Source organism: Ischnura elegans, chromosome X (assembly GCF_921293095.1).
Source record: "Ischnura elegans chromosome X, ioIscEleg1.1, whole genome shotgun sequence".
In the NCBI taxonomy this organism is placed as follows: Eukaryota; Metazoa; Arthropoda; class Insecta; order Odonata; family Coenagrionidae; genus Ischnura; species Ischnura elegans.
In genome coordinates, this window is record NC_060259.1 from 59,618,416 (window position 1) to 59,644,843 (window position 26,428).

General features: G+C 39.1%; 1 protein-coding gene across 1 annotated transcript in view; it reads right to left on the reverse strand.

Annotated features, from left to right (window-relative positions):
* LOC124170680 (excitatory amino acid transporter 1) overlaps nt 1-26,428 on the reverse strand; it is a 225,973-nt gene that overhangs the window by 104,000 nt on the left and 95,545 nt on the right. Inside the window, exon 3 of the mRNA XM_046549579.1 lies at nt 6,767-6,809. Coding sequence (XP_046405535.1) covers nt 6,767-6,809 — 43 coding nt within the window. The remainder of the gene's footprint in view (nt 1-6,766; nt 6,810-26,428) is intronic.

Below are 26,428 nucleotides of genomic sequence, written 5' to 3' on the forward strand. Positions count from 1 at the left end.
CCCACATGGCCCAAACGACCTCAGCTGTCGGGCACCACCTCCAAATACCCACCATAAAGATATCCATAGTGGTGGAAAGCAATGTTTCGCGCATACCTTCTGTAAGGATGGGTTTGATTGTGGATTAGGATTCTTGTAGGCTAAAAAGAGGAAAGTGAAAGACAAAGATAAATTCTATATTCCCTACTGAATTTGCATCCTAATTTACGATTGAAACACCCCAAATCACTTCCATGAGACGATTGCAGAACTTCAAATTGCATTAAATAGAAAATAAATAGAGATTATTTAATATAAAGAAATTAAATAGAAAGAAATATCGTTGAGGGCCAATTAGATTATAGGGTTGAGAAGTTATTATAACATTCAAAAACTATTTTCTTTCATTGGCAGTAACACAGAAGATGTATCGGATGAAAACTTCTTTAAGATCCGTTCATCAAACGTCCTTAAAGAAGATCTGACTAAAACTACTTTAAAGCATTATCTGTGAGATTTTCTCGCCGATTCTTCGGGAGGATATTCAACCACCACCCAACTCATACCTGTGCATCCGTTCTAAAAATTACCTCATAAGAACAACTATTCTTAAAATTATATGAATATAATAGCTATTAAATAGGAACTAATGCCACAGAAAAAAGTCAAGACTAGAATACCAATTCAAGATCTTCCAAATCTCCACTATGAAGTAATTCTCACGCAAGTACTCCAAAATTTACAAGGATGCCCTATTGTGACGCCTAAGCGTCCGAAAGCGCTTGGATAAATAAAGCTACGTGGTAATACACATCGGTTGATATAGGTTTGTTTAAATGGCAATTTAAAAACTGCTTAAAATTGGGAATGAGGTATTCCGGTGGACACCATTATATCATTCCTAAACCACTACAGCGAAAAAGTTCAACTGAGGGGCCACCGTTGAAAGCCAAGTCTGGGGCTGACCGTCGATCCCCGCCAAATCAAAGGAACAAAGGAAGTATATAAATTATATAATCTCTCTTAGGTTACGTCACCCTTATCCGGCTAAATATAAATTTATGTAGACTATCAGCATACAAGGTACGTTTGGGGTACGTTTCAGGTTCTTCCGTGGTGGCCAAATTACATTACTAGGCATGATCATATCCCGAAGAAAATATTTGATATTTCTCTACAATTAAAGCTTACTATAATCTCCATTTTATGTAGTTGAACTTGGGCTGTCCATCGAGAGAATGTCTCCATTGATGCTGACGCCGACTCCAATAATGCCAACGTTTTGAAAACCGACTCGGTTTTCGAAACGTCCGCATCAATGGAGGCCGTCACCCGGTGGACAGCCCGATTTCAATTACAAGACATCATTCATAGGGAAACAAAAAGATCAGACATCTCCATTTTATCATGAATATTAGTAAGTATGTCTTATGCACTAAATGACCATATGACCATAATTTCATTACTGATGAGCAATAATACCATAAAGAAAGATAAACATTCATTGCTCTGTCACACTGCTAATAACACAATCCCAGTACACGTATTCACAAGCTTCACAATGGAATACAAAACGGAAATCCGGTGATGTGGGGTTCGAGTTAATCTGATATCTAATTTGGCTTCCCTGCCCGTTGACATGGGTACAAATCCCTAATTCCTCCATTTTCCCGCCAAAAGCATGTCCTTCCACGAGCCATTGATTTTACTTTATACCTCCGCAAAGCGACGACACCTTCACAGTCACCATTCATCTCACAGCAGTGTTTACACTGCAAAGCAGCTGGGTAGCTTTCCGATTGAAAAAATGTGAGTCGTTAATCCAGTGTCACATGTTCCGACGCATCCTGTCACCTCAAGGCCAGGGCATGATGAGCGGGAGAAAGAGGTAGCCAAGAGTGCGAGTGAGCCACGGCGCCATTCGACGAAAATTACGATGCAAGGCCGTGGATGCGAAGGGAGCGCCACGATGACGTTTTGTGCAACTAAAAGAGAATTGAAAATCATGCTGGCAAGAACACAAACGTAAATACGTGGTAGTAGTATGGTATTTTGGGGGAGGCGACCGACAGCTTAAGGCATTTGCGCCATGAGGGAAGGGAAAGTAAGGAAGGGCGGAGAGAAACCCGGCGTCGGATTAGCCTGCTCTTAACAAAAGGCGCCAATGGGACCGCGGCTTAACGTCCCATCTGACGAACGGAGTGTTGCGCTTGAAATATCCTCCACACAACATTCAAGCAGGGATCGGGCAGTCTGAAAATTCTCTGCCACTGCCGGGATTTGAACCCGAGCCGACGGGATGGGAATCCAACACTATAGCTACCAAACCAACCCAATCCCTACGTAAATACCTCTCCTTTAAGGTTGTAAAAAAGCATATTGAAATAAACACTCGCAATTTTCCACGAATGTATTCGTGGAGAATTGCAATTACATTACTATGAGGCATTCATTAATTACATGAGGCATTTACGGGGGATATATGGGTTCAAGATGATTCTCACCTAATGTCATGTAAGGGAGAGAGGGGTCCTACCACGTATCACGTATTTTTTTCCTGCAAGAATGTGTAAAATGTGATTCTAGACTACGATCTTAGCAATCTTAAATAATAGTCTGAACTAATCTTACATAAAAATAATTTTAAAAATAGGTTTCTTTGATAAATCTAACGCATTGGAGCATAGATTAACGTATTAACCCTGAAAATACACATTTTTGAACAATGTCATGTGAGATTATAGGGAGGGGTAGGGGATCGAGCCCAATCTCATGATATCTCACTAAGGGGGAGGGAGGATCAAAAATAGCCAAAATATCGTCACGTAATTGATGGACACCACCTTATAATCGTGGAAAATTGCAAATGCTTATTTCAGTATGGAAAAATTCCACAGTAAATAGGGGGCCCCCACAACGCTCGTGTCTATCGCGAAGCGTATATGAAAGGGGCTATTCATATAGAATCAGATTACTTGAACCAAAGTTTTTTGAAATAATAAAATTCTAAGGTTTCATTAATTTGATTGATTTATAACATAGTGTAGAAAGGTCACCTCATAATAATAAAGGAGTATAATAAATAAAGGAGTAAGAAGAATAAAGGGACCGTCATTCTGTTTGAATTGATTATAAGAAAAGCTTATTTTAGAGTATTTTTCGGACTTGTGTTATTAAACCGCATAAGCTTTGAAATATTCACTTGTTACATTCTATCTTATGACCAAATTGCTATTTTTATTAACTTGCATCTGGTTTTTAAGAGCCAGAATAGCGACAAAATCCATTTCCGAACCTGTAAATTTCCAAAAATATTTTCCGGGGGAGGGCCCAATCATGAGCCCCAGTCGAGGGGCCCCATTCTACCCAGACCTCCCCTAGGTTTCACCTTGGATCGCCAAAATCAATTTATGTATTTAAATATCATTATGTGCCGAAACCTGGGTTGGTTGAAACAAACAAATGGAAATACAAATGCAAAACCCTATACAAATCCAGGGATGCCGACTTACGAAAAATATTGGGGGGGCCCAAACCAAATTTTATAAATAATGAGTTTTAATTTTTTTAAGCATTTTAGTCATTAGTCATTTAGTCATAGTTATAAGAGTCATATGATCAAAATTAGAACCCTGACAGCTCGAATCTTGATATCTGGACACTCCGGTGAAAATAGACTAGCTTGACACATTTTATCCTCACACCCACAACGAATTTTTGAGGGGGCTCAGGCCCCCTCAAGCCCCATGGAGTCCGCGCCAGTGTACAAATCCAAAATTGAACTCTACGGCCTCAAAGATGAGGCAAAGGGAAAAACTCAAATGTCCGTATAAAAATCTCCCAAAGCTCGTACACCTTGCAAGAAAAATTTTCACTGCGCTGGTGTGCGGGAAGGGGAAAGTTTCACTCCAGGGACCAAACCCAAGCATCCCGACCGGAATAGCAAAATTCACGCAAACACTCAAAACAAGATCCTTTGTGAGGGCTGTAGGGACCTCAACTAAGGCTTCTTGTTCGACAAAACCAAGAATCTTCACAGGGAAAGGCCTGATTAGGATGCCCAGGGGCTTGTAGGTAAATAAGCTTCCAGGGATGCCCACTTACACAAAATATTGGGGGGGGGATGAAACCGGGGATCTAGCCCCGGGAAATTTTATAAGTACTTAGTGAGTTTTAAGTTTTTTAAGCATTTTAGAAGTTGTATGTGATCAACATTAGAACCCTGATAACTCGAATCTCGATATCTGGACACTCCGGGGAAAATTAACAAGCCTGACACATTTTTTCTTCACACCCATAACGAATTTTTGAGGGGGGTCGGGCCCCCTCAGGCCCCATTGGGTCAACGCCACTGTAAGCTTCACACTTACTAAGTAACCAGTCACACACACCTTCAAGTGGAAATAGAGAAGGACTTTCATTATGTTGAATATCAAATATTTCCACCAAATTACGCCGGGAACTGTATCTCTTATCCAAAATGCGGAACAGACTCTGTGCCCAGAATAGGGCAACTAAACTTGCGTGCCACTGGATAGGGGTATACGAGGGGGAAATCGGATGGCGAAACGCAGTTACACATAGGAAGCGCACTCGGAATGAGCGGAAATGGAATAATCGCGGAATGAGTGGTTCACCATTTCGCAATGCTTGGACTCGTAATGAAGGTATAGAATACCTACGTCTCTCCCTATATGCATCTCTCTTCGGCTTGCGTAACGCAGAAAGCTGGATGAAATCGTAAACTCCGGACGGGTGATTCGCGGTCCGCTTAAAACGGCGAATGAACAATGGGATCAAGTGCAGCGGACGCATGGGAAATTAAGCTGTAGCGACCCCTGCCGGTATCAATCGTGGGAATGTACGAACAAATACACCATATTTATTATCAAAAGCAAACTTTAATTTGTTTAAACGAAGTTTTTTCTATACTTGTAACCAAAAATTAACAACTATTTGCCTGATAAAATCAAATAGAATAACTGAATATATACGTTCGTAAAATATGTGAAACTTTGGGTATTTACGAACAAAACTCTTCAGGGGGATATTAAATGGAAGTATTTACAAACCATGCTCCTTTTTTCATTTGTTTAATTTAATTTCAATTCCATTGGCCTTATTTTCCATATTTTATTTACCGTATCAATGCTTCTATAACACTATTTTACATTATTTATACATCAATTGTTTTATGTGTGTGCCTAAAAGACTTTTTTATTCAAGTACACAGAGTATTACGATTTTTTTCTGAAGGTGATCCCACCAATAGAATAAAGCCTCTGAGGTCACCTAAAGCTCTAACCTGTTCTTGTATCTATTATGTTTTCAATATTTAACTCTCGAAGGGGCGCGATGGCGTATAAAATATGCCCATCTACGAAAACCAAGGATTTCAGCATTGTACGCACATTCTGTTCTAGAATGGCCTCGTGTATTCTTGCAATGTACTTTGACTCTCTACTGTACGGGTTTTCAAAGCTCGAAGTATTAAAGCTAATTTATTTTTAGATCGGCAAGAGGAACCGACATCCATGGAAAAAATGGCGTAAAAAGGACGTCGCGCGACCGACCCTGTACCTCGTGCTTTGTTTTCCTTGAATGGCCTCGTGTAGTCTTACAATGTCATTTTTACTGCCTATAGCGTGAGTAAGAATCACAAAGAAAGAATCACAAAGTAATGTAGCAACTTTTTTTGAATTGGCAAGAGGAACCTGACATCCGTGGCGAATAAATTACCGGCCGTGTACCGTTTGTACCTCCTGTGTACTGCCTGTACTACCTGAGTACCTTTCTTTATATCTGCATCACCTATAAATGTACAATCTTGAACTAATTTCTACAAATTAAGATACATTATAACAAACATCGAGTGTTATCACATAAATGCATTTATCGTGGACTAAGTACGCAACGCCCTTGGCCGTGTAAAAATATCAGGCGCGCCCGCTCGAGGGTTAAGGAACTATAAAAGTATACCAGAATTAAATTCCTCCGACCACACCGCCCGTCCAAAGCAGCAGCCCTCTCATTTATCATCGATATTTAATAAAGTGCCCGCGAGATATTTACCATTCAATCTCGAAACTCGGCGATAGAGCCATAAATAAACCTTAAGCATGATGCGCCACAACTTCTTAAGGTGTTGTAATCGCTACAGAGTCTAAGGGAACACATAAATTATTTCTTTCAGCTTCTCCGCATACGACAGAGATCGAAACTGATTAATCCAAGATCACCTGACCATTTCTCGAACTTTCGTATCTGGGATGATTTTTGATGGGCTAATGCCGACTATACCATCGGTTTACTTGGTGCAAACAAGAGGTATTTCATACACAATTTGATTGTTTCCATTGAATAATAATCAGGCACTCCTCTCGGGAATACATTATCAATGAAGATCATACCATTAGATGGGGAGGTGTAAAATTCTTTGACGCTCACAACGCTACTGGGATCGCATAATCAAGGAAGTCATCGAGATCCACTTCCATTCAAAAAATTTACTCGTAATACATTACATGCATGCATTCTCGCATGTGTACTGGCAATTCATCGCTTCACACGGCGCAATTCTGACTGACCCTTTGTACAAACGTCAGATTGTGCGAGCATAACAGCCTTAAGAATCGATCAAAAAATATTGAGGACACTAGATCCCGACACTGGAAAACTTTCGTATCTTTACCAGTTATCACTTTTGAACCCAATATCCACACAACATAGCAGAAATAGCAACAAATGTAATGTTAGGAATGGTGAGCATTTTGAATTTTTTACTCACCTGGGATATTGCCGCCTGGACCAGATTCGGAGGGAACATATTCCTGTAAGACAAAGAACATAACTGGTGAAATAACCAAGCAAAATAATCACAATTTAACTGTTATTTTTTACCCTCTCAGGACTATTCGGACAAAATATCGACGTCAACTGCGATGTAATGATGAGTTACACACTAAAAGACACTTCACTACTTTGGTCCTAGCAGCTTTAAACTTTAATCATGAGCCAATTTATATATAATATGAAAATATAAAGATGCATAACGATCTAACCTTTATAAATTAACGTGAAATTATTAAGACAAACAGTCATTTAAAAACCATTACAAATGAAAACATATTTTTCATTAGCCACAGTAATTAAATCAAAACTTGAAGCTTTTACATGCTGGAAGGGCTGCATATTAGCAATAAAAGACACTTTGTTACCTCCACAGTGTATTTATAATTTCCAACCGGTTTAGGCTGTTACACCATTATCAAGGATATTTTATGTACGTGATAATGGTATAACAGCCAAAACCGATCAGAAATTTTAAATACAGTGTGGAAGTTAAAATGTGTTTTTGCTAATAAAATGCTTTTATTGCTAATAGTCATAGTAATTTATTTATTAGCCAACTGTGACGCCCAATATACCTAATATATATAATTAATCTTATAAAACAAACGGTAGTATGGGCTACAAAGAGCCCATGTCCGGTGTTTACATAAGATTTTCTCCAAGAGAAAACAACTTAGGATAAGGTCCGCATAGTAATGCACAGAAAAGTTTTCTTTGTACGCGGGTCTTATTGAAATATGTTGCAAATACATTGGAACATACCTCCATTGAAGTTAACATTCAGTACAGACTCTAGAGAAGATTTTTTTTAGATTCCATTCCATAAAAGAAGTCGTTCAGACACTAATAGAGCTTATTATACATTTTTTAACATTAAAACTGGTATGCTACACAAATTTAAATTATAAAAGTGATGGTAGCGGCTGATACTTTGTGGAACTCCATTGAAGCAAAATGTGTAAAAACGTTGCATATAAAATTGTACAAAAGAAAATTTATTGGGATATAAATGTTTCACTAATGATCTTACAGTGCAGTGAAACACGTTCACTCCAATATATTTTATTTCTTTCGGTGGGATACGTAAAGATTCCTCACCTACTGCAAATAAACTTGAATGAAGATAGAAATTCGCCTTGTTTGGTATTTAAAAAATTTACTTTGCTTCGAGCTTTGTAATTTCTGTGTCGTAAAGGGAGAGTGTTGTATCGCGTAACACTTTTTCAACTTTTTCTTAAGTATATAAATCACAATATATTTACTGAAGATTCAGTCTAATAGAAGCAATTCAACCCATCAGGATTACTTCACATAAGTTTTCAGTTTTATGCTTGAACCTTTACTATTAATGGATCTAATTAGAACCTCTAAAAGTGTTTGCAATTGTTCCTTGGTACATCATGCTCATGTACCTCGCAAATCTACCTATTGTACCATGGAACACACAAGTTAGATTGGAGGGAACAGCAACGAAAATCGTGAAAAATGAAACCAATTTGTATTATGCTTAACAAATTTGAAAGTAAATTAAAATGTTACATGAAGAAAATTAATGTAGTTGGTTAAAATTCAATTTTAAAATATAACTCCTTTCAAGAAAAATAACAGATATCTTCCGGTGAAGGTGCCGATTACTAACATATGGTGGCATGAAGTCGTCGCCTGTGAATACACCACGATCCAGAGGGAAAATTCCAGGAGTCTTAAACCCACTGATAATGTATTTGAATGCATATTTAACAGATATCTCCTACGAAAACATGTTCCTTGGTACATCATGTGCTTGTGTCCCTTGGTACGAGAGGTACCCATTTTGAATTCCAGCTGATTTTTCAGGTTAATATTACATCTAAAATACCAAATAAATAGCTAATACTGATCATCTTTATATGTCAATTTCACCTATGCTACGATAACCACCGCTGGTGTTACAGATTTATGGTAAATCACTTCGATATGTAAGTAAAAATATTTAATTTTTATAGTAAAAAACTTCAAAATAGCGCCTTCTTTGTAAATATAACCCAAATGAATTCAAATTGATCTATGCTACTCTCTAGTGCATCTTTCACGTAATAACTTACTTTAAAGCCCCAAGGTCAAAGCACTCGCCGATAGTTCCCAGTGTTCCTAGGTATTCCATGCCCTAGGTACACCACCCTGCCCTATCCATGATTGAGAAGGTTATAGGACACTCTTAAACTTCTGGGTACCGTAAAATAAAAATATTTTAATTTCTCCAGCTACCCTTTCTGAAATTTCCTAGGTAAAGATACTCATTATCATCACCATCAGTGGTCAGTAATCCTAAGGTTGGTTTAACACAGCTTTCCACTCAATTCTCCTATCAGATAATTTTTATAATAAGCCAATCTTTTCACACCTACTATTTCTTTTCTTTCATATCCTTCTTTACCTGTTCCACTGAACCGAATTACCCTCTCGAGTAGTCCCTGCCCGGAGATCTGAATGGGGGACTATTTAACTTCCGGAATATTTTACTCGAGAGAATTCCATCATGTCATGTTATAAAAAATGAGTGGAGTTGTAGTTGCGACTCCTCGGGATAATAATGTGGTGGTTTCCGACTGCGATCCACATCGCAGTACTACAGCCGTTAAAGTAAATTTTACCACACCCGTAGCAAAATGTGTATCCTTCTACTGATCCCAGATTGTCTCCACGTACACGCATATGGGGAAGAGCCGGTGCCCTCTCTTCCCCGGGTGATGAGAGGCATAATTATCTGCAACCTCCAGCCGCAAGTCAGGGCAAGTTTACAAGTTCCAGTATAATTTGAATGAATGAATTTGAATTTATTTCCTTTTCAATCAAAATGATATAGAACCTAAGCAATTTTCCGACCTCGAACAATGGTGATGGCCAAAGCAGGTATCCGTCCAGGCTGCGGTGGGTTGTTATAGGTTTCTCATGGAAGCATGGAAATAGGACATACCAGCTTGTAACATGACAATCGCTGACTTCAAGTATACCTTTTGTATGCATTACGTTGCGATAACCTAAGCCTCTATACGATGAAACTTGTAAGAGTGAGAATGCTTTCCCAAGACCGGGTCGTACTTTTTCTTACCATTTTCAGAAGAAGTCTAAGGCTGGTAATATCTTTTCCCTCATTTCTTAAAGTGTTCTACTGACGAAGTTCAGCGTTTAAACGAAGTAGATGCAATTTCAGTAAGAATAATGTTAAAACATGCATCCGATATAGTACTTTATCGACTTTCATAAAAATATTGTCATTTTCACACTGCCTATTTTGGATAAGGTGTTTAAAAATCGGAAGTTTTCTATGTGATCTAATGGGAGTGCTTCCCATACGTTGAATAAATGTAGATTATAATAAGTTACTCAAGTCGATTCTACGAGACACTGACATGATTCGCGTCGCGCCATGCCTTATATGTAAGCATAGTAATGATGGTATGATACTCAAACATTTTCGAGTTATTCCCATGCAATACTTTGTTTCGCATCCAAATGCGTCGATTGGATAAAAATTATTTATTATCGGCTCAGAAATTTTCATATGTTATTATAAAGTACCAATATTGATTGCCTCATCTACATTACATGTTAACTATTCGTTCCTTTTTGACGTGGAAGGATGCCATCCACGACATAAGATATTTTATTCACAGCATATATTGTATATTCAAATTGCATTAACACAGTTCGCCAACTGATTCTCCGTGGGGCAGACAGGAAGAAGCTTCGATGTCAGGAGGACAGAACATTTCAGTGCTTACAGAAATAACTAAGATGAAAAAAGTAATGTTGCTAAATACTTAATATGTAACTGCCATAGAAGAGATTTCAAAATGAATGTTTTAAAATTATGCACCGATCGCCGCAAAATAGATTCTAGTGAGAAATAGAAATTTGAAAAATCATTGAAAACTAGTGCAAAACTCTCATAAACTAATATCTTTACCCGTCTTTTCCCATATTCTGGCATCCGTTTCAAAAATCATCTCTTCCTCCGTTTGGTAATATGGTTACAATAAGGAGATAATGCATAGTAATTTTCATCTGATGATGATGATATTCATTGAAACCCGGGTCGCTTTATGCAAAAAAAAGCGGTGGTATAAGTAAAATTTAACTAACCAACCCAAAGTTGCAGTATTTACGCTGAAATGCATTTGTTACGCGCTGTTTAGCTTCTTTGGAACTTCCTTAAGATGGTATTTGCTCGCCAGTCCCTCATCTTCCCCTCTTAACACGCCGAATGGATTTGAAATATACTGATGATGAAGATGATGAAGGCATGGGCCGAGTGAGCTGGTCTTTTTGCTCATCTCAATAGGTGGCTCCCGACGCCTCCTCCGCCAACAATGGGCGCGTTGGAGGGCAGCCCCCCTTACTCCCCCTTCACCTGGCCCCACTCCGAGGACGGTCGCCTTTATTTCTGTCCACTGAATGAAAGTGAATGCAAAGAGGACGGAAGGCGGGGGAAGGGATTCTGTATTCTGCGGCTCGCCTCAGACCGGTTGGCAAGAACACTGGACTCTCCGTGCTTTCTCTCCCGCGCGCCTTTCACGGTCCAATCCGAGCGGGGACAGGGCTGGGCCAAGCTGAGCGTGCACGTTTGTGGGACACTGCGGAGAGTTTTTGGACAGCGCCAATGCGTAGCGAGGGACCTTGAAAATGGGATATTATTCACCATTACGGCTCAATGGGATCCTAAGGCAAACATCATCATGCGCTTCAGGTAAAAATATGTTAGAATAACAACGATTCAAAGATTTTTCACACTAAATTTTATGATGACTGGTAATTTTCGGGTTCTCCAGCCGCGTCTGTCGTTTATGGTTGACAACAGTTTCGAAAGCCATCCTGCAGTCGTCTTCAGGTCGAAGGTGAGAAGTTTTAATTTTTTTCCGTCTTATTTAGCACTGGCCGATCTTCCCCTGTGCGCTGATTGGTCAGCACTCTCTTCCACACGTTGCTGATTGGGTAGCCGTTGTCCCTGTTAACATTTTGTGTTTCGAAACTGTTGTCAACCATAAACGACAGACGCGGCTAGAGAACCCGAAAATTAGCAGTCATCGTGGACAACGCCGCGGAAACCTACGCACGAATTTCACTAAATTTTATGTTACTTATTCGTTTGTTTTCGGCAATGAAGACACGAGACTCATTCTGTAGAATACTAAGTAATAATATTTAGGTACTAAAGCACTCACTTCAAACGTGTTTAAAAAGAATCTTTTTCTACGGAAAAATTTATCTTGATTTGATATCACTTTCAATTCCCATCCAAGTTGGTCGAACGATCTCTTTAAGGGGTTAGGGTGGATTGGCATGGGTAGTTATGTCATGAATTTAGATCGGGTTTTTAACGCATCCTTCAGGAAATAATGGAGCTGGGTTGAAACTGATTCTTGCCTTGATCCTTTTCAGGGTCAAGCAACCTGATCGACTTCCTTACACCATTAATCCCACTTCAGATTATTCTGAAATATCTCTTCCCATTACTCTCATACCACAAAGCACATCAGAAGCGCGCGACGGCATTTACAATTAAACCAGTAACTATGATAAAATATTAACTGCAAATGGTAATCCAACCCTTAATTAAAAACTCCACATGATTTTGACACGCTATATAATTTTCAATATGATGAAACGAAAGCAGTTTGGTTGAACAAAGAAGGTCGATGGCATATAACAGAAAAAAAAGTGGGTTGCAGGTAGGGGTCAAGGTTTTTTCGTCATAGGGTAGCTCAACTTCAACAAAGGTGAGTCATAATTCTTACATGTGGAATGTGTGGAAAGCCAGCTCTAAGGTGAGCCATTAGAACTAGTAATGCCTCCTTTAATTGGTCAATTCAGGTTAAATGAACTCTCATCGCACCATTATTCTTATTATTATTATTATTACAAATAAAAAAGTGACGTTGAGTATATATCGTACTATAAATTTGATGACTTGCTTTCACTTCTGAATAAATTTGTCGTCCTATTTGGTTATAAACAAACGCTTCTTTTCGTCTCTTAAGGCTTTGTCAGAGATTGAATAACCTAATTTATATTGTTTACAATGGATAGGAGGAACAGCTATGAGGGATGGGATAGTGCCTATTATAGGTTTCCAGATATCTCAGGGTATTATTTCTGGATCTACTTTGAAATGGCTTTCAAGTTTTCGGATATCTACTGCCTTACGGAAGAGGATAGTCTCAAAGTTTATTCATCATTATGTTCATCATTAATCAAAATCATCAATCCTAAGATTGGTTTGACGCAGCTCTCCATTTCTCTCTCCTATCCGCTAATCTTTTAATAGCGAAGTATTTCTTCACTTTACATCCTTTATAACCTGTCCTACTTTACTCATTCGGGGCCGCCTCTTGCCCTTCTTCCCCTCCAACTTTCTGTCTATAACTGTAACTGTTTTACTTAAGCTAAAACAATTAGGGTTTTTTTATAGACCACTTTTAAACACTTATAAAATAATGAACAAAACTGGGTTCGTAGTTGCTTTACATAATCAGGGTTTGCACGTTTTCCAATAGCATTATTCTATAATTTTTGTAGAGATGAGCATAGAAATTCATGATTTACGTTATATAAAATAGAAAAGTACATATTATGGTGTAATTCACCATAACAGAGGTTTAAAAAGCCTCCTTGCATTCACTGCGTGCCTCGAGCCTCACGGATTTTCGGATTCCTGACCGACAATAGATAACAATAAGTTATGCACGTGCCTTGGTAGCAGTCTAGGCGGGGCTCATCTATTTTATTTGGAACACTTACATCTTAGACAAGGCAATGATGCTCAGCGATAAATATACACAATTAATTCCAAAATTAAGCCCTTTTCTTAGTCTCCCGTAGCCATAATCGAAAAAATAATAAATGACAACCAGCCTAAAAAGAATACTCCAGCACGTGAAGATAACCGCTGATTAATAGACAAAAAAATACTAAATTAAACTATACTAAAATGAACTATGGTTAAAAAGGCCAATTTAAATAATCAAATACGATCTTCAATATCTTCAGAATCCCATCCCCATTTGTACCCCATTTTATGGAAAATTAATGGAGTAAAAATCTTGGGAAAAATATGAAAATGCTCACAAAATCAACAATTTTCATAGATTTATCATGGAAATAACCTTCAACGGTTGGTATTCATTGATTTTTATCAGGCACAAATGAAGGCTTTGTAAACAATACATAAACACGGTGATGGATTTTTTATGCTTTTTACTTGAAATTGCAATAGTAACTAAATGACACAAAACCACAAGATTCGAAAAGTTCTCTGGTGATGCTGGCCACTTGTAAATGCCATGGTGAATCATGTCATGCCGCGAAGCGCATATTTAAGATTACACAATCTCCTACGAACGCACTTAAGATGGCTAACGATGAAAAGCGGCGGATTCACCGATGAATAACTACAATTTCCCACACTGGAAACTAGCAATGAAAAGAGTACCTATTTTAATAGCCCTGGCGCAATTTCCGCTATAATTTATATTTTACGACGAGGAAAACTGATAGAAATAGCGACAAAATGTCACAAAACCACAACATTCCAAAAGCCCTTTGGCGATGCTGGCCACTTGTCAATGCTTATGTGAATCATAGCAAGTCGCGAGGTGCATATTTAAGATTACAAAATCTCCCTCCTTTAAAGCAACTAAAGATCGCTAGCGCGGGGAAACATAGATGTACCATTTTGCAAGCATTTTATAAGTTCAGTTGAAGGCTTGATTTCACCATTCCTACGGTTCTAAGAGTTGTGCGGCGCGGTGCATGCTTTCTAGGCCATCACATCATTCCATCATAATTACCATACCATTTAAAAAAATTTTCACGAGCTTGAAATTGTGTTTCCATAGCAATGAATCGCATAGTGTTGCTGCTGCAGGAGAAAAAAATATTCTATGCTAAAATTTTTAGAGCTTCTCGCAGATAATCAACAGGAAATATATACTTGCACCTCATTTATGTTCCTTCAACGGCGTTGATTTTGGTCAGGGGTGTTCAAACTTTTTTGATGTAAGGAACAAAAATCGATTCAAAGTGCAATACCCTATATTGGTAAAAAAAGTTCAATCAATCAATGCGATGCTCGATATTGCTTATTTTTAACGAGTGTATCGATGCATATTTTATATTGCGTGGCACGATAAAATATTTTCCTTGGCATCTAGGAGCTGCAAGATATTAGCCGGCGGGCCGCATGCGGCCCGGTGGCCGTGGGTTGAAGACCCCTGCTTTAGGTCATAAATCTTAGACTCCTTATCCTTCCAGTCGGTAGCTGTCAATTTCCTAGTAGTGTCACTGGTCATCCAACGAACCACAGGATGATTACATGACTTCCGGTGGTTAAGCAAGGAAAAATATTCCTAGAGAACCGAGGTATAAAATTCTCGTGAGAAGTACTCATGCCACCGCCATATCTGCGAAACGTTCATCACGCGATGTCACACGACGCTCGCCACATTGGAAGGCAGGAAGTACACGCAGTGCATTGGAAGACAGCAAATGCGGAATCTAATGGTACAGAAAATCCTACAATGCAATATAACCCTACCCTACAATAACCCTACTACCCTAAAATACAATTGAGCGGGGTGATTGGATTTTTTCCATTTGAGATTTTCGGTATTACTTTCGATAATAACGTAATCAGTTACACCCATTTACGCACTTTTCGATAAAAGATGTTATTACCAACATCAACCCAAACCAATGACGCCGCAATTTATACATTTTCAACGCATTATCACGTCTATTATTAACTGTTGATTATTATTAAGTTCAACAGGGGCGCGAGTGGTCTGGAGGGATTGGTGGCCCTTGGCTGGGACTCTTGAAACCTCTTTTACCGGGGGGTCCTCTCCCGAAAAAATTTTAGGAAATTGCATGCCCGGAAATGCATTTTTACGCTATTCTGGCTCTTAAAAATCAGATAGAAGTTCTTTAAAAAATAAAATTTCGTATGAAAAAACACAATAGAAAGGGGGAATGTCATAGCTTAAAGAATTTAATAATGCATAATGGTTCTATTTCCAATTATTTAGCATATTTTTCCTTGAAAATGCGCTGAAATGTAAAAATATCTCTAAATAACGTTTTCGAATTACTCTTTCAAAAGAGCATCAGATTCTCTTTCATCTTCTTACAACTTTATTCATTGTTTACGTGATATTTTTACTCTGACAATGCGTACGCGTACAGTGCAAAGCAACTAATAAAAACGTGTTGTTATCTAACTGCAAAACAAATTGGATTCAAGTAATCTGAGCCTTTTTTCTTACAACTTTCATATATGCTTCACGATGGACGCGAATGTTGTGAGGACCTCCTAAGCTCAGGGCCCTCGGCGATTGCCGACCAACCGGCCTGGCCAGACCGCTTCTGAAGTTCACAGTCAATTATTAACTACTTATTAATATCATTATCTTTTCCATTAAAGTTTCTTCAGTTGTCATAGAATTTTTTAGGTAAACATCACGGGTTCTCACCAAAGTCGCTCTTTACTGTTCTGTTGAAATGAGAAATTTTCTCCTGATGTGTTAAGTTGAAATTATTATGGCCCTTCGCAGTTCGATTTATGTGTTTCGATTAATGTTGCGTATTGTGAAACTATTCTGCATTTAATTTGGGATGATACCGGTGGCAGGGATGACAATAGGCGCTATAAAAACCAGTTCCATATTCCATTTTATTTTTATTTCTTTTGCAAATTCTTGGTGCTTGCATATATTTCCGGCTATTGTCTTTTCGATGTTATGTGAGAGTAGTAATGCTAGAGCAACTATATGACAAGTTATATTTTTCTCACTAATCAGGATAATATCTGGTCTATTGGAGGCAGTGTTTTTATCAGTTTGTATCGGTAAATCGTAGTATAGTTTATATGGTTTGCTTTTAAGCACACTTTCGCGATTATATTCATAATATGGGGTCTTAGTATCTACTGATTTGTGCTGGCAGGCCAGCCATAATCAATAGTTATGTCAATTTAGATATGTTATGTTGGCTTACAACTTAAAACCAGAAATGATGCGTTGAACATGTTGCTGATTTCTTCTACATTTATCAGCTGTTGTGCTTTTATCATTCATAATGAATATTGCATAATTTTAGTGCGGATAACCTGGTATTGTATTAAGTTTCCTCAATGATAACTATTTGTTTGACAACATTTTATCAACATATGGTTGATGGAGGTCATCGAGAGGTCTTACATCCTTTCTGGGCACACATATTTCTACCTTTCTATTTAAATGAACGGTTATTTTGTACTATTTAAATGAACGGTTCTTTTGTTTTGTTTGGTTCTTTAAATGAACGGCATTTCTTTAGGACGCGCCATTTTTTAAGTTTAATGGGTCATTAGTTATTGTCAGTATATACTATTGACTTATGCAGCAACGAACTGTTAGATTTATCATTATTGTTATTATTCATAGTAAATAATAGCATAGAGCTTCTAGTAGGTAACCATACTTGATGGAATGCATACCACAACAATTCGTATGGTATGATATTTGGAGGAGGCGGTCGATATCTGAAGTCTTTTGCGCCGTGAAGTAAGCATGGTGAGAAACCCGGGAACGATTAGTGTTAAACCTGTTATAGACAGTGGAAACTAGACTCCAGGGAGGGCTCGCAAGGTTACACTCCTGGGGCAGGGACTGTAAGCGCTAGATTTTCTCCTCTGCACCCAGAAGGGGAAGGACGGGAAGGAACAAGGAAGGAGGCGCCGCCGCGATAGGAGCCCTTGCTACCTCCCAGGAGGCGTCGCGACGCCTCCTGGGAGGGGATAGGGAAGCAAGGGAAGGGAAGAGGAATCCCGCACCGTCACAAAGGCGGGCGGGTCCTACTATTAGCGAAACCAAGCAATTTATGTGCCAGCGATTTTAGTGGGTTTTCCTATGAGGAAGAAAAATCCATCGATTAAATCGCTAGATACCTGTTATAGACAGAGAGTATGAGGGTTCTGGGCGAACCCTTCGATGGATACAACGCACCGGGCCCGGGAACCAAGCCCGTGGCTTATACGCCCGATCACCCGGGGAGGGGCTGGAGAGGACGGAAAAAGGAAAGAGGCGCCGCCGCGATAGGAGCCCGTCGACGCCTCTGGGAAGGGATAGGTTCGGAAGGAATGGGACGAGGGAAAAACACCCCAACACTATAGAAGCGAAGAGGGCCGTACTATTAGCGAGACCAAGCATAACCTGTTATAGACAATAGGAACGAAACCCTTGGGTCGGGTTCGCAGGATACACTCCTGGGGCAGGGACTATAAGCGATCAGCTTTTCTCCTCTGCCACCAGAAGGGGAAGGACGGGAAGGAACAAGGAAAGGAGGCGCCGCCGCGATGAGAGCCCGACGACGCCTCCAGGGGTAGGACGGGGAAGAAGGGGAGGGGACGAGGAATCCTGCACCGTCACAAAGGCGGGCAGGTCCTACCATCAGCGAAACCAAGCAATACGCAATTAATATGCTACCAATTTTAGTAGATTTTCCTATGAGGAAGAAAAATCTATCGATCAAATCGGTAGATACCTGTTATAGACAGTTAATTTCAGGGGTAACCGCTTGGAAACTGCATTAAAGGATGCCCAAGAACATGGTGGTTAAGCGTTATATCTATTGCCGTTTCGCGAGCAATTTATTCGGCGGCGCCACTAGGCAGATGTATCCCGCTCAGTGTGACTTTCGCTATTAACCGTAGACAATCATCTCACTTGCGTTTAATGAGTGGTTTATATGTTTTATTGGCTCAGTTACGTATTACTGCCGTGTATTTCCTGGTAAGAAGTGGAAAAGATGACTGGCAGCGCCACGAGTAGCGATTTTGGAATCTGATTTTAATTTGCGCGGAGGGATAACAATTCTAGTGGCGGACTTTAGAATCCTCTGGTGTAATATTCGTGGGTAACCGTATGAAATTACTCCATTGAATTAATTAACCCTTTCAGTCAGATATTTTTCTTTGATGACTTGATGCCAAAACCTCGGCAGCAGCAAAAGCGCGTGTGGCAGGCACTTAACTATCACCAACATTATACCTATGTGTACGAAAGTTTTAGAGGCTCACATTATTAGCCGGTTCGCAGGCGCGTTTCCTCTGCACCGGTAAACCAAGTCCACCACCACCTGACAGTTGACAATAAAATAATTTTTTTGCGCATCTATTTGTGTTGTAAGGGCAGTATGTTGTTTATGATGGCAGAAAATTGTGTACTGAATTGAGAATATAGGAGATTGCATAATGGTTAGAGAACAATTAGTTTTTGCAAATTTCATAGCCATTCGTCTTATTTTCCTATTTTAAATAATTTCATAACTGTTCCCGTTGCAAGTAGCATTTTTTCATCATTTTGTTTATTTCTTTAGTCTTTTCTTTTCACATTTTAATTTAATTTATGCATTAATGTTTTTGTTTTTAATACATAATTGTATATTTTTATTGCTGGTATATTCTAACCAGAAACTAAGTGAATCAACACTTGAAAAGTTTTAGACAAGAAGAAAGAAAAGATATATGAAAGACTTACAGAAGAGTTGCTTGAAGATGCAGTGAATAGGTAGTTGGAATTGACGGATCGTAATTCCCAGCGTCTGTTAATTCAGTGGTAAAAGGATGTGAGTGATAACTACCGTAACAATTAAGGACTGCTATAAGGTGATATCGGAATATGAGGGTGGAGGGAAACTCAACCTAGGAATGAAATTTAGCGAACAAGGAAGAGTCTTCTCCGTCAATTTTCCTCCTTAACTCACCAAAACTTGTTGCCGCATCATCAATTCTCCTAGTTTGTACCACCAAGACTCACTTTGTCAGTGCTCGTGAAACTTCTTCATTAATCTCATTTCTCAAGCTCGATGAAGTGATATTTCAGAGTTGAGGAAACCGAGCAGAAGTTACGACAGGCGTAGGCGAAAGGAAGGAAGGGTTGAGATAAAATAGGATAAATGGTAACCATTTAACTGAATCTATGATTAAGCAAGTCATTTCGTAAATGAGGCACCTAGTGCGCCCACTCAAGATTTTACCAGCAATGTCCAACGACAATAAATGAAATTTTGAGAAAATGACGGCACTAAAATTAATTCGCATTCAAACAAAATGGAATGTAATGAAATTATAAAAATATCAATCGATTGAGCGCTGATTAATGCTATAACACTGACGTAGGTGTGTTCCCCTCTTCAGTTATTTCTGAATTATTTATTCATTAATTTAGTTAATACAGAATTAATAAGCCTCGGCAGCAACTATACATTGAAACAAAATGCAAAGATGTTTCCAGATAAACCATTCAGCTGATGAAATATTTTACGACTCTCTTGTGTGTTAAGTACCCCCTTAAGTAATGAATAAATAGATTATTCCTGACTAACCAGAACCTCAAAACGGAAAGGCAGGTGTTGCTAGTTTTAAATGAGCACAACAGTGCACATCGGCAAACTGCGTGTTTTTTCTCAATCGCGCGAGTAATCATTTTCAAATTAGAGGAGGGGCTGCTTTTCCACCTTGCGCCCATACATTCTCACAAGTTCTCATGCAATTCATGGCTGCACACTTCGTATTTTGAAATATGACGTCGTACATGCATCGGTCTGCGCAATTACGTGCCCTGAGTGAAATGGGCTTCAAGATATGAATTGGCATTAGGATTAAGAGTTGGATAGCCGGTCACCACCACGACATAATACCCTTCATAATGCCTTAGAAGACGTTGGTACTAACTCTCCTATCTTAATCCCACTGCTTATATTCCCACGATGGTGGGTCTCAAACTCAAGTCTTTATTCGTTCACTTCCATTTAAATTAATCACTGACCTCTCTGGAAGGTATGATGCTCAAAAAAAAGTGACGGCAGCTAAGGATAAAAGATTCCATCTACCTTAGTTTTAAAAATACAAAGAATAGAATATGCACACGCATACTTAAACGCTGCGAAATATTTTTTGAAAATTTTCAAATCATGTGTTCGTATATTCCATACCCTAACTTAACATTCGTTAATGCAGCAGTTTTCTAATAAAGAAACATATTTGCAGCAACTGCAATGATGAATTCTTGCCAAGGACCGATAGCACAATAGCATATTGATTTGAGAAATTTGAAAAAAAACGTCATCACCTCTTTCTCTATTCCGTAGACTATTAAAAAAGCGAAAGCACTTAAACCTACAAAAATGGATAAAGTTATGGCCGGCAGTGATAAGCTTCCCCATGGTATTGAGTCCCTTTAAACATCATATCTTTTTCAAGCGCATCTCTAATCGAACTTACTACTAGTTTATTTAATGCGAGCAATACGAAAGCTAAAATCTACAACTTCATCACAAACAGCAAGACACTTCCAGGATTTCTACAGATCAGCCTTCCACGAACATGCACCAAGCAACACATATATTATTGCACAAAAGATGACGCAAAAGGATATACTTAGTCCGGTCAAAATTTGGTGGCCCCAGAATGCGCAGAATTCTGCATTGGGCTGGTTTTCGCTGGACGCTGCTTGCGAGAAAGTCGATTTTTCCAGACCACTGAACGATTTCCCAGAACTTTTTCTCGCATACCCCAATTCCCCGAGTATTATAGGTTTTTTTCCGGGTAAGCGGACACCCTACCTAACTTAAATATTACTACGCAACTCGTAAAATAAATTCAATGACATCTATTAACACGTAATAAAAAGGTAACTTTCGAAATCGCTGACTTCGTAGCTTCGCGCCTGGTCAAAGTCACTCCATTGAACTGGAAAGCAAAATTCCCTCAGAGAAAGTAATCACTCCTCATCAACACAATGAAAAAGGGATCGAAATATTTAGGGTCAAAAGTTGCTGCAAATTAAACTAGCAAATTTCAAGCTGCAGATAAAGCGTAATATTTAGTTACATAATGAACGGTAAGTTCGGACTCCAAGTGCAGCGGAACTAGGATAATTCAAACTTCTACAGCTCTAAATCGTCTTAAAAGTGATCTTTTTCCTAGTCTCTACCAGGTTAACTTGGATGCGAGCAAAAAAAATTTTATAATTCGAATAAATATTATCTATTGAATTACTTATCTCGCACCTGCAGACTTTGAGTGTCGTCTTCATACAGAATAATCGGGATTATCGGGTTGGAGTGGTGCCGAGTGTGTTGTCTTCCAACCTCGTGGGCTCGGGTTCAAATCCAGGTGGCGGTAGAGAAATTTCAGAGACTGCCCGACCCCTGCTTAAATGATTTGTGGAAGATATTTCAGTCGCAAAGCTTTGCGTACGAACGTTAAGCCGTGATCCCCTTGGCACCTTTCATTAAGATCAGTTTAATTCCGACGCCGGGTTTCTCTCCACCCTTCCTTCCATACCATTCCCTCATGGCGCAAATCACCAAAGCTGTCGGTCGCCTCCTCGAAATACCTTGGCTATTAATTTACAAACCAGTTCGACCTCAAGTACTGTCCATCCCCCATGGCATGTCTGACATGTATGATTGTCTTATTTGATTTCGTTACACATAAAAACATCCCTTTTTGTGGATTTGTCGCCAAGTAATTCAGTTTATATACTAATGAAAATATATGAAGTTTATATCAACTCAAGAAATAAATGACCTTTTCAGCTGTTGATTGCCTCCTCCAAGTACCGTACAATACCAGAACAAAGCAACATTTCTTGGATCCCATCTTCACAATAAAAAGCAGATACGCTACAACATCTCGAGAGATCCGAAGCTTTGAGGAAAGAGAGTCTTGAAAGGAATAAAATCCCCTAAGTCTGTGGATTGAAGTGTTTTCCTCGTGTTGTAGGAAATGTTGGAGGCAGCCAATGAGAAGACGTCAAGAGAAACGGGTCGAGCGACGGGGAAAACTCACTCACGCCTCTCAGCCAGCGCTTTCGCTCACTCTCTCGACAATCAGAAAATTCACCATCAAGCAATCGGAAACGAATGTACCCCGCGGGTACCCCTCAGTGAAACAGGGGGGTCCCCGAGAAAATTTATTTAAATATGCCTCTGAAAAAAGCATTTAAGTACCATTTAAGGTTAAAATTTATTTAAATTTCTGATAATTTTGTTTTCATTATACTGGAATGTGCAGGATTCGTTCTTTTTTAAACCAATTATCATTTAAGTTGGGGGCCTGGCTCCCCTGCACCGCCACCCCAAAAACGCCGCCCATGGGTAAAAAGATACTTAAACCATTCCAGATATGGCTCGGACTCATCTGGATGAAAAAATCAGAAACTTTTCCAAGTTCACTCCGTAAAATTTTATGCGCGACTTCAGTTTCGATACTCTCAGAACTGAAATTAATGAACCCATTTCCACTCACCTTAGCCATATTGCTGCATACTACCATTCTGAGCATGTGCAGCTCTTGAAGAAAACCCGCACTTCTTTTCCTCTCTGTCACAATTATGCTGTCGAGCCATGTAGTAGCTTAAGCCAATAATTAGTTTATTTTCGAAGCCGGTCGATATAGGCCCACTGACAGAAAGACACGGGTGCGAAACGGAAATTAAGTATTGCCGCCCACCGTCTGTTATCGCGAAAAGTACATGAAATTATCATAAAAGTACAGAGGAAGTGGCATTGTGTAGCGTATTTAAAATTTCCTTCACATAAACATAATCGTGCCCAGAAGATTTACCATTTCTGTCAAGGTCACCCTTAAAATTGGAACAACTTTAGATTCTGGCCACGTTATCACCATGCGTGGATGCATGGCTACGGGTCATTCTGAAGAAAGAAGACGATGCATTACCGGAATATTTCACTGAATTACTGAAGATAACCGCATAAACAACGTACCTAAATATCATCACATTTGAAAGCAGAAAGTTCTCTGGTTGGAAATGGGTTAAGCCATTAGAAATGAAAGTATCTTCCGGGGTAAGACGATACGTAAACCATTTCTGTTATGGCTCGGAATCATCTGGACGAAAATATCAGACGCTTTGCAAATTTTGCATAAAGTACTGTCTCTACTTTGTGCCATAAAATCCTCATAAATAAAGCATTCCGGGGATAAAGAACACGAATTACACTTGTTACGCGTTTAAGGATGGAGTTTTCACACCAATGAAAATATCCTTGAATAATACGGGTAATAGTTATTTGAATCACTCCTCATTGAATGCTAGGTAAAAACCTAGTCATTGGGAGTTGACCCCTGGACGTCAATATAAGTTCTACCCACGAAAACGTAGGTGATATTTAGTCGAGACGTGACCTCATACAAATCAACAGGTTGCGCGGAGACACTTGATGACTCTAAATCTCGCGAAACAAGGATTTAATATTAAATTTGAATCTTCACACTGACTTCAACTGAATTTTTTCATTTTTTCAGCTATTTATAAATTAACGCTGTACGAGATTTATAATTAAGCTATTTAACAAAGGGAGACCTAAGATAAGATATATCGAGCAGTTGATGCAGCTAAATACTTAAGTGTAGAAGATTTGCCGATACGAGAATTTAGGAGAGGTCTTCGTCAAACCAATCTTCGGATTTTTAGATAATGATGGTTATTGAAATATCGAAGTACTGAAAAAGATTTTATTTACTCTCTTCATCTACGTGATCCTCAATTAGACTTTATTACTTCAACTCACTTCCCCGCTGTTGTAAATGCCAAATTATTAGACGCGCCTAAGTTCTTTGCCTATGTGTTGTCATCTTCAAAGGTTACTGACCTGAGTTAAGAAGGTGTATTAACTTCGGTGGCTTCATTAATTTAATTTACTTCGATAATTTATTTTTTAAAATTTGTTTTGTTTGTAGGCAAATGCCGACGCCGAATTTCTCTGCACCCTTCCCTCCCTAACCTTTTCCGGCCTCGGTGGCGCCGGGGTAACGTCCCAGCCTGCCAACCTAAAGGTCACGGGTTCGAATCCCACCTGGGTGGATTCATCATCGTCCAGGGCATGAATGTATGTTTAATAATATTATAAGAATAGGAACAAAAATAGCATTATGAGAATAGCAACAATTATAAGAATGAACTACTTTCCTAAATTCGCTTGTAACAAAAACGAAATTATTATTATTTCCTCTGGGCGTTAATAACCTTAGCTACCGGTCGTCTCCTCCTCATATCATACCTCCTTGAACAAAACTTTGTATGATAAAACTGAGGGAGGTGACGGAAACTCATTTCGCATTCATAAGCTGTACTGGATATTTATATGCCGTGGGGTGTATAAACCACTTCACTCAAAGCAAAGAAAAAGAGAGCAACGACATGTGGACGTCCTTGAAGGTCGGTATTCAATGAATAATCACGCTTCCTTTTGCCTTCCCCAGAATCTGACGTCATCCTCTTCGTTTAACCAAGACCGTGAAACTTTTTCTTCCTCTGAGCATCAGCGCATGTATGGTACGCGATGGGTAAGATTAAGAGTGCAATCGGTAATCAAATACGTATAATTAGCAACCAAGGGGACTACTTAGAGAGGACCCAATCCCATCCCACAGAAGACTGATTTTTGCTGCCCCTTCGGTCGCATTTTAATCGGTTTTCAAAAATGTCCGCGACGCGGTGATGAGTGCAATGCTATCCTCTTTTTTTCAATATTTTTCAGTATGATATCTGTCATTGCGAGGAATGACATTGAAAAGTAATGAATTTGATAGATCACGTCATGTGTATAAATTTCGGTCAATACCCCTCAGTGGCGGGTATCCAGGATAGGGACTAAGTGGGAGTCAACCTACCAGCAGTAGTGGGTCCGAACAAAATTACAATTCTATCTAGTGTAAGTTGGATGCTAAAGGGGGGCTATATCCCCTTAGGCCCGCCCATAGATACGCCACTGATAACCATAATTATACCTTATTTCCCCGTGAAACTCGGATCAATTTATCCGCCAGCGACACGGCAAGTGGCGACTTGTGTAAACCCCTTCAAATACACGGTGGGTGATATCTTAATGCCGATTTGAGGATCCTCTTTTGTAATGTTCGTGTTAGTAACGATAGCAACGGTTTAGCCAGTCCATGAAGCCTATTATACCGACACAAAGCGCAATAGTTTTATAAGCACCTGCAATTAACCTTATTTTTACTCTTGTGGCAATGTGACGAGAAGCCATTCCGTTATTGTCATCGGACAGTTAGGTGATATATAGAGTATGCCTACTTAATTAGTATTTCCCCATCTTTAAGTTCCCCAGAGAAAAAGGAATTTTGCATACATAATTAATTTAGAGAGAAAACACGAGGATTACTCAAGCTATCATTTACTATTTTAAACCTTATTATGTTAATGAGGCAGAAGAAATGTTCGCGTTATGCTCAGCAGCTTAGCTAGATATTCCATTTATCCCTAGACCATTAATTATCTACCCATTTAGATACCCAGACGAAGGAAGAGGACGATGAACTTGAGTTTTCTGCATGACTTTGTTACAATAAAAGCTACAATTAAACTACAATTTTATCTACTCGACAGCAATACAGGTTTAGTCGATACGAAAAACTTTTAATTCCACGATCAACTTCTTACTCCTTCATTTCAATGAACAGCCGTTAACTGACCATTAGGGCGGATCGGAAAAATCGATTTTTTTCAAATCCATCTGGCCCAATGAAAAA